Below are 9,561 nucleotides of genomic sequence, written 5' to 3'. Positions count from 1 at the left end.
TATTTTATTCGTTTGATTATAAAGTATAAATTTCTATTCATCACAAAAGCTTTCTCAAAGATTAAACATCAACTTTTGATTTTTCGGAATTCCTAAGTTAGGAATATCTATCATAGATAAACTCCGTCCAATAATTGACTTTATTAATAACTGACTTTGTCAATAGAAAAATTAATATTAAGTACATTGGTATCTTCCAGGAGGCGCGAGGAGACCTTAAAGGGGGTCCCGAAATTATGAGGAAAAACTGTTGGCGAATTAGTCGTAGACTCTGCGAGCTCGGCAGAACTTCGACAATAAGCCCGGTTTTAATTACCGCGACATCTGGGTGTCGCGTATAACCCTCCGAGCTCTACCAAGTCGTCATCCGGATTCTGACCATCGCGCAGAAGTTACAACTAGATAATTGTCGAGCAGTCAGGCACGTAGACGCTACCCTTCTTCGTAAATGCCCCAAAATATATTAACGGCGCAATGGTCCACATAATGAAATCCAACGATCGATTGACTAAATTAAGCGGACAGATTAAAATGGGTATTTTAATTGCTCCAAAATCCCAACGACATACTCTTTATAATATCAATATATTTAAAAAATAAGGATTTCCTCTACGATAAGAATCAATTTTAGCATTGAAAAAATGGAATATTAAGAAATAATTCAATTAGCAACAAATTATGATTAATAAATTTATCATGATACAGAAAAAATTATATAATAATATATAATAATTATATTGTTTATTCTGTAAGAGCCCCCATAAAAAATATAGTTTTATTTTCCAAACCAAACAAAGTTATTTTCATTGCTCAATATATATGCGATTTTGACAACTTATGGTGCAATTTAGGAATTGCATCTGTTACCTAAATCGTACTAATCAGAGAAATCTATAATTTTTTTTCTAAATGATTAAATATTGACAAATTCTTTTTTTTAATGAGAAAGAGGAAAATAACCATCTTTTTGATGACATATTTAAAAATATATTATCTCAAATATGGTATTTCACAAATATATAATCTTCTTTAAAAAGTATAATACTAGATTTAAAAAGTAATAATAGATTTAGAGAGTCAATCTTCCCAAAATACACACATACATACATTTATATAATGCAACTTTATAAATGTATATACTTTACAAATATCGATATTTTTATGAAAAAAGAAACAGAAAAAAATTGTGATCACATATTACGTCCAGATTGTACAGCACGTACACGTATATATCGATGAACGAGAAGAGATGATTTCGAACAAGAGTCGAAGCGACAGGGGGGACGGACGGGCACGGCGACATGTGACTCGAACACGTCTATCTGCAGATAATCAGCGCTTATTACCGGACCGGGGGTTAATCGACGCAACGGTCGACCAGGTGAATCACGCCAGAGTCAAGGGTGCATGACGAGCAGCTCGTGCACACAACGATTCATGATTTACCCTCTGCCCGCCCCCGATTCGTCGTTTCGGAAAACACCTGCCCCCCTCCCCCCGTATACCTTCATTTGCGTTCATACTCGTGATTGTACGCGCACGAGCCGCCAAAACGTGCGCGATGCGTATCGCAGTATGTGAAAGTCATAAAGTCGTGCCGAAAATAATCGTGAACGCTAATATAGCATACTTGCCGGCCATCTAAATATTATTTTATTTCCCGTTTTTACTATCTCTTTTTTTCAAACATTATTCTTTAATAATAAATATATTAGATTGTTTATTCTTTTATCTATTAATTATTTTTTTAACTTCTTAAGAATGTCGGATTAATTAATTTATATAAAATAAATATTTTAGATTTATTAAGACTCTTAATTTATTCATTTATTGTATTATGCAAAAAAAAATACAATTATGTATGTGTCGTGCGATGTAATAGTGTGAAACTACTTGAAGTATTTTCTACTGTCAACTAGATAAATATATAGACGGACAATAAATAAAAACGCTTATATATATCTTATTTGTTAAAATGATAGTATTATGATCTCGAGCAAATTCTTCTAAAGACACTCACCAGTCTCTCGATCGCTTCTATCCTCGGTTGTATTCTCACCCAGCATGTCCTGCAGCTGAAGCGGCTCCCGAAGACCCAAAAGAAGCTCCTCGCCCGTTACGATGTCGCGAATGGTTTCATACAACATCTATGATCATCAAAATTGATATTTATATATAATAAATGATTAATTCTTTATTCTTTCAGCACAAAGATATATTCCAAGTTAATTTTAAAGCTCTTCTTTTTACAGTGTGTTTCATTCCGTAAGAACATTAATTCTTTAAGGTTACGACTTATGTTAAAATTATTCCTTTATCGTTAATATCTTAATTATGCGTGCAACATATAATTAATATTAAATATAACTTTTGCAAAATAGCGAATAAATATCTGTGTCATTAAATCTTTCCGTCATTAAATCGATATCTATTGCGACGTTAAAAATAAAGAAGTTATCACAGACATTATAAAAGCAAGCGTTTATCCCTAATAAAATCTATAAAAATATTAATGAAGTAAAGATGCGCGCATACATTTCGATTTTATTAAACAATATATTTTCTCGCACGCGTATAATCTGCATGAGATTCTATGAAGGTCCGCTATAATATCGGGAAACCGTGAAACGATCTTTATAGTGTCGTCACAGGGCCCCGAAGCATCATTACGACAGCGATTCTGCATTGATAGAGAGAAAGAGAGAGAGAGAGAGAGAGAGAGAGCGTCTCTCCCCCATTCCCACAGCGATTGCGAGAGGGCGTATAGGAAGTCAGTGAAACGACCCCGTGGGGTGACTTAATAACTAAACACCCTGTATACATGTAGCTTACGGCGCGCCCACAACATCGCGGATACCATGTGCCACGGTTCACACAAGGGAAGGTTAGAAAGAGATAGAGAAAGAGCCGAACGGACAGAAGCACGAGCTCGACCCTAAATTGACACCGTGACCTCCATCGTTTCCGCTTATAACGTCTATTCGACGGCCAATCGTATGTGAGGATAGTCCCTTCGAGGGTGATTTGACCAAAAATCTGTTTTGTAATGCCTCTTGAGAGACTGAAATATCTGTTTAAAACTAACGCAATTCCGGAGGCTAATCTCAAAGGCTAAATAGATTCCGTTGTATATATATATATATATATATTATAAAGCGTATTTTCTAAATCGTTATCTATTTTATTAAAAAATGGATAAAAAAATTAATCTCTTTTTTTATCGTACAATAAATGAACGCGTTTTTTTAAAGAAACTCTCTGATGCTTCAACAAGGCTTACGCGTATATTACGGGTGAGGATGTATTATATAAAGTCGCTTAAGGGATCTTCTTAGTTTGACGCTCTGAAAATAAAGCGATTTTTGGCGAATTTTTTTAAAGAAAAGTATAAAACATATTAATTCTAAACTTTGCACGTTTAAATAACATTTCAAATATATCCTAAATTTTTTTCAAACAAAAATATTTGTTCGTTTCGAAGTTATAGTAGTCCAACCAGGGCATCCAAAAAAAAAAATTGTTGTTTATGGCAAACATGATCCCAGCCGTTATAATTATCTAAAATAAAACAAGTAGAGTTGTGCAAATTAGAAACTTGCACATTGCTTCCTTATCATTTTATCTTACAAAGCTTAAGCTGCTTTAAGCATGCGGATTTTTCAATTTTTGCTTCCTCATAGAGGAAACTTTGTGAGCAAAATAAAAATTCAAATGAATTCTTTCACCGATCCTCGCTAAATTCAATGTCAAACATCCTTTATACATACATACATACAGACATTTTTTAGGAATATGATTTTCTGACGTTTTGAAACATTCTAAACACATTGGCATAGAAAACTCGAAAAAAAATTTTGTCACGAAAACAAAGCTTTCTCTATGAGGAAGCAAAAGACCAAAAAGATTCTTAATCTGTATGAGTGTGGCTATCGTATGAATTAGAATTAAATCGATATTTGCAAAATTCGAATTTTGCGACTTACAAAACTAACCAATGTTTTGGTGAAAAATAAAATTTTTTTTTGAGACGTTGCCATTTTTTTATTTTTCAATATTTTTTTATTCTGGTTCGCGCGATATCCACACTCATACAGATTAAAAATCTTTTTGGTTTTTTTATTTTAGATGACTGTAACGGCTGGAATCATGTTCGCCACGAACAACAATTTTTTGAGGGACACCCTGGTTGGACTACTATAACTCCGAAATAAACAAATATTTTTGTTTGAAAAAAAATCAGGATATACTTGAAATGTTATTTAATAAAAGTGCAAAGTTTAGAATTAATATGTTTTATACTTTTCTTTAAAAAAAATTCCCAAAATTGCCTTATTTTCAGAGTATCAAACTAGGAAGACCCCTTAATGGATGATCAAATATGTGGAAAATAACATAAGAGCTTTGTAAGGTACACTAATAAGCGTCTCAACAATCGATAACATATGCGGAATAAATTGGAACTCTATTTGACGCCGAGTAATTATTGTTTCCTATTAACTGCAACTGTCGATCGAGTGCCAGTTGCGTATAAATGCTCGCTAAATAGAGGATGCGTGAGTCAGAGAGAATAATCGCCAAATGTCTAAAAAAAGAATCATTTTGTTCTAAACATAAACAATAGTTTTCTGACTTTTTCGTCACATTGACAACATCACATGATGTCGAAAATTGTCAAAAGATTGAACGGAGAATTTTTTCATCATTTTATAATATCATAAAACAAAGCCGTTTTTAATAAGCAATTTATATTTAATTTTCTTGGATTATTACACTAATTATAAATATTCCCGGCAGTCAAATCAATATAATTTTAATAATCATTCGCACATGTCACTTGCACACGAGAAACGATCACAAGAGGAATTTTCTATTGTTTCAATTTTTTATTATTTAATTTCTTATTATTGAATCTGTATTACCTGACCGCCGTTGAGCACGTAGCGCATGTTTACCGCGTGTGGATTAGCAGTACTTCGAATGTATTTCAGCCAATTGTTCGTCTCGTGAGATGCGTCCAACCAGCCTCTCACTCCGCTGTCCGCTATGCAAATCTGCAAGAAAAATATAGTATCAATCGTATATATAAAAATATCTAATTACAATAATATTATAAGATACAATAAAAAATTTCAAATGACTGTCAAATATCTTTTTTTAAATTACTTCTTACATTACATCTAAATTGAATTAATTATTTAATCATAAAAATAAATTGGAAAAAAGCGATTAAAGTAATTAATTAATTATTATGTAAAATGTAATTAATTAATTATTTAGTTAGTTCGCTCAACGCTTATCGCACATTATATCGAAGGAAAATATTTTTGTCAATCAATATAGACATATTAAATCGCAAATTTATCATATACAATATTGCAAAGTTTATTTTATGACGATTAATGACAATATAAAGTCGTATCTGGAATACTTTCTACATATTTGTGTTAAAAATTACGTGACTTGATTTTTCCATTCTAGCTCGATTCTGGGCGATACCTAAAGTCGCTTGCGATAGCGAAATTATTTTTCAAGATTTACAATATCGACGCACGTGCGTAAAACGGCGCGTAAGTACTGTACACTTCCGGCGGTTTCGGATTCGGAACATTGCATTTAACGGACTGTCACCCTCTCATCGCATCTGCTTCGGCGACTTCTCTCCGCTCCAGCATCCACCGCAACATCCAGGAGAGACGTCCCTGCTTTTAGGGCGAGACAAGTGATTTTTTTCAATTGTTTAGCGCGAGCGGGCCTCTCGACGCCCCGCGACGCTTGACCGACCATGCGTCCCACCCCCGATGCGTCGGCGTCGTTCCTGGACACCCCATTTGCCACCGGGAAGCTACACAGACATTCTCCTCGTCACCCTCGTCTCACGCGGTAAACACATTTTGCACTTCTACCGCGGACCTTGTTGTCCCCGGCCATTTACGAGAAAATATTTCCACCATAAGCCATTGTATCTATCAAACGAAATAATTTGGAACTCTTGTATTCTTGTTATCGAACGAGATTGAATTATCATTAAACGGGCAGAATACGAAGAGTGTCTACAATATTTATAATATTATTATCGCTTGCAATTTTAAATAGTAAAATGATATTATATGTAAATGAATATAATGGCATTATTATTTTATATGTGCGTTATTTAAACTTATGTCTGCTTTAGACGATTTATACTCGGATAAAATTCGAGATAGAATTATATTTATATGTCGAACAGTAGAAAAAACATTTAAAGAAATATAATAAAATATAAGAAATATACAAATACACACTATATTAAAAAATATAATATATAAAATTATAAATAAAATCTCTTGAATTTTAAATATTTGACGAGATTTATAAATCACCACAAAAAACTTTATCAAACTTAAGATAATATTCATTAGAAGAGAATACAATAATAATTAAACATATATATTACTATATAAATTAAATAAATAATTAAAGCTTTTTATTATTATATTGTTATTAATTATGATTTATAATTACACATTTAATGATTATATATAATCACTTATGATTATAGCGTTCTTGATAAATACTCGAAATTAGAAATCCTAAACTGAGGATAATATATACTTTTTGTTTATAAAAGTTGCGAATAATCTCGATAAATAGATTTTTAATAAAATATTAATAGAAACATATTTCTCTGCGGAAGCAAATAAAGACGGTATTATCGATGCCTGATAAGATCGAGATGATTCTGAAAAATTTGTCCTCGCATTTTTCAAAAGTTTATCAAGCTTATGTCTGGTCATGATATTTGCAATAGGTCTGCAGACTGACACCACCTGCTGGTTGTAAGTGTAACTAGGTGTGTGCCTATAAAAATCAATGAATCTCTCGCAGGTGGATACGCGTTGGTTCCACAGGTAAATAATCCCGGTCAGAGTGCGCTTTAAGTGACGGGAAATATTTCTTCACTGAGAGCTTTAAGGATCCGCAGGTCCAGGGATAATCCGTGCCCGCGGCCTTCTCCAAAGACACCGGATAAACCGCAAGAATTTGTTATGCTTCGACACTTTCGAGGCTCTTCCCTTTCACTCGCAAGCTCTATGCTTTTTCCCCGATTCATATTTTGATCTTCATCTTCCTATTCTTTTGTGTAAGCCTTTCATTTCATTTTCATTTTAATCTTTACTGCGTGAGAATCTCTATTTTGAGTGTTATTTTTAGTGTTTTATATGTCCTTTTTTATGAAATATTTTGCAGAAAGTTTATCTTTTTTATTATTGTTTTTCTTTAATGCTACAATTATTCTCTTGTCTAATGCCGCTAATCTTAATTTTTGGTATACACTCGAAGAAATAAAAATATATATTTATTTAGAATCTATATTATAATTCTTGATAAAAATTCTATTCTGGTTATTTAATATAAAATACGAATTTATATAAAAATGGCGTGAATCTGTAATAAAACTTTATAAATCTCACTTAAATCAATAAATTTGAAATTAATTAAATTAATGGTTTTGCGAAAAAAATATACACATTAGCATCTATCAAAAAAAATAAATAAATAATAAATCGGGATGTGACCAAAAATTAATATGTTACTTCCACAGTATCATGTCTCTCACAACGTGTTAATCCAGGTAGTGCAGTCGAGAAACTCGTAATAGTCTACAATAGCCCAATAGGAAACAGGACAGTTTAGTAAAAGAACGATGAAAAGGAATCAAGGCGGCACGATTCCTCGATGATCATAATGGCTATTTTGCTACTGGGGACCATTAAGGTGAGTTTCTAGAAGACGGGCACGAACCGGCCGTTCTATACAATAGAACTCGCTAGCTTACACGACAGATTAGGATCTGTCGCCGAGTCTCACCTACGACAATGATGCGCCAACTGGTTCATTGGCGTCGCAGCGGATTTTTCCGCGAGGGATGCCGGATTACTTATAAAGAAAAAAAATTGCTATCAACAGAACACATGTTTAATAAAGGGGGAAGTACCGTCGCGATTGCGTAATCCATTTTGTTACATAAAATAAAATTTAAAAAAATTTAATTTGTTTTAATGTGTAATTTAATTTAACTTTATATTTTTAAAAAAGGTATTTTGTGTGTAATGCTTTTTTTTAACTGGAAAAAAAAATTTAAAGCCACGCTAGTGACAAGTAACGATAACAATTCCAGCAAAGTGAGAAACTTGTCTCACAATACTAATATAAATTCCAATAGAGAAAGAGGTATGGATATTATTAAATGTAACAGAGAAACAGATATTTATGAGATACTCACACACTCCAGTTACGCGCGACGGAAAGTCTCCGACCGCGTTTTCCGACATTTGTCAAGGAAAATTGAGACGCGGATATTATAGAGGACAGAAAGAGAGATTCGTCACTGGCTTTAACGACCCAGCGGGAAGTTTTGCCGGCTTTGTCGGCATACGCGCGGACATGTGCTAACAATTCGTAGGACAGATTTGTCTGGCCGTGAATATCTCCCATGATCGTGGCCGCGCCATTCTGACGCGAAACGGAAAAAATTATAATGCTGAGAATTGTGACCCAGAATACCTTATAATAGGCCGTATCCGATATATTACAATAGAAATTTTTATAATTTCGAAAATCTCGCACATTCTCCCCCTTCCCCCTCTCCTCCCCTCCCCCTCTCCTCCCCACCCCTCTCCTCCCCCTTCTCCTCTCCCTCCTCCTCATCCCAAAGAAGATAAAAATATTATACCTATTAAATATAAATATCATATTAAAAGTTCGTATTGAATAATAAGAATGCATGTAAAAATTATAATAGCAGAAAAAGTGAGAATAAAAATTCTTACATTTATTCCTCTAGAATGAAGATCCGAGAATTTCACGAGTCGAATTTTTTCGAACCAGCATAAGCGTTAAACGCGAATAAATATCGGCGAAGCTATCTCGGCGAAAGAAGATTTTCACGCGTCTTTCGGCGAGGAAGGACGGAAAATCGGGTAAGTAACGACCTGAGGCTACGATACATCCTGTCCATCTCGGATGATCCACAGGACACACGATCGGTGGATCCTCTCGGCATGGGGTCACGCAAAAGACTTGTCCCCGTTTCACAAAACGCGCGCGTCTCTTTCTCTTTGTAACCTCACACCTCCAACAAAACGAAAGCCTACGAAAGGTTTTTCCACGTCGCTTAGGTCTTACCGAAAATATCCCACACGGAGAAAGAAGCTGCCAGACAAGATTCTTGTTCTCAATGGTCCCTCATAATCGGCGACACGCCGCATCGTGTTGTCGAAACCTCGAGCGATCCATCGAGACGAGGAAAATAATACGCTATCGATCGCGACATATCGTCGAGATCTAACGGAAATTTATATATCTGCTTCCCCCCGACATATGTGCATATATCGTGAAAACTTGGTCTACAAATACATATATATATATTTATAGATTCAATTTTCACGATCGATTATTTACACTTGTAGAATGATAAACATATTCCCGTTACACTTAAATTTCTCCCTAAATTTTCTGAATTTTATAAAAAATATTATATATAAAAATTATTTTATAAAGATTATATTAAATTATATAATA

General features: G+C 33.9%; 1 protein-coding gene across 1 annotated transcript in view; it reads right to left on the bottom strand.

The window, feature by feature from the left end:
• Window positions 1–9,561, bottom strand: part of LOC115241463 (histone-lysine N-methyltransferase MECOM-like) — a 61,401-nt gene that overhangs the window by 19,182 nt on the left and 32,658 nt on the right. The window contains exons 4-5 of the mRNA XM_029817227.1: window positions 4,920–5,051; window positions 2,021–2,147 (exon numbers count right to left, since the gene is read on the bottom strand). Of these exons, the coding sequence (XP_029673087.1) occupies window positions 2,021–2,147; window positions 4,920–5,051 (259 nt within the window). The remainder of the gene's footprint in view (window positions 1–2,020; window positions 2,148–4,919; window positions 5,052–9,561) is intronic.

The sequence above is a fragment of the Formica exsecta genome, unplaced genomic scaffold, assembly GCF_003651465.1.
Source record: "Formica exsecta isolate Colony F162 unplaced genomic scaffold, ASM365146v1 scaffold49, whole genome shotgun sequence".
NCBI classification, from domain to species: domain Eukaryota; kingdom Metazoa; phylum Arthropoda; class Insecta; order Hymenoptera; family Formicidae; genus Formica; species Formica exsecta.
This window is presented reverse-complemented; position numbering and strand designations above follow the sequence as displayed.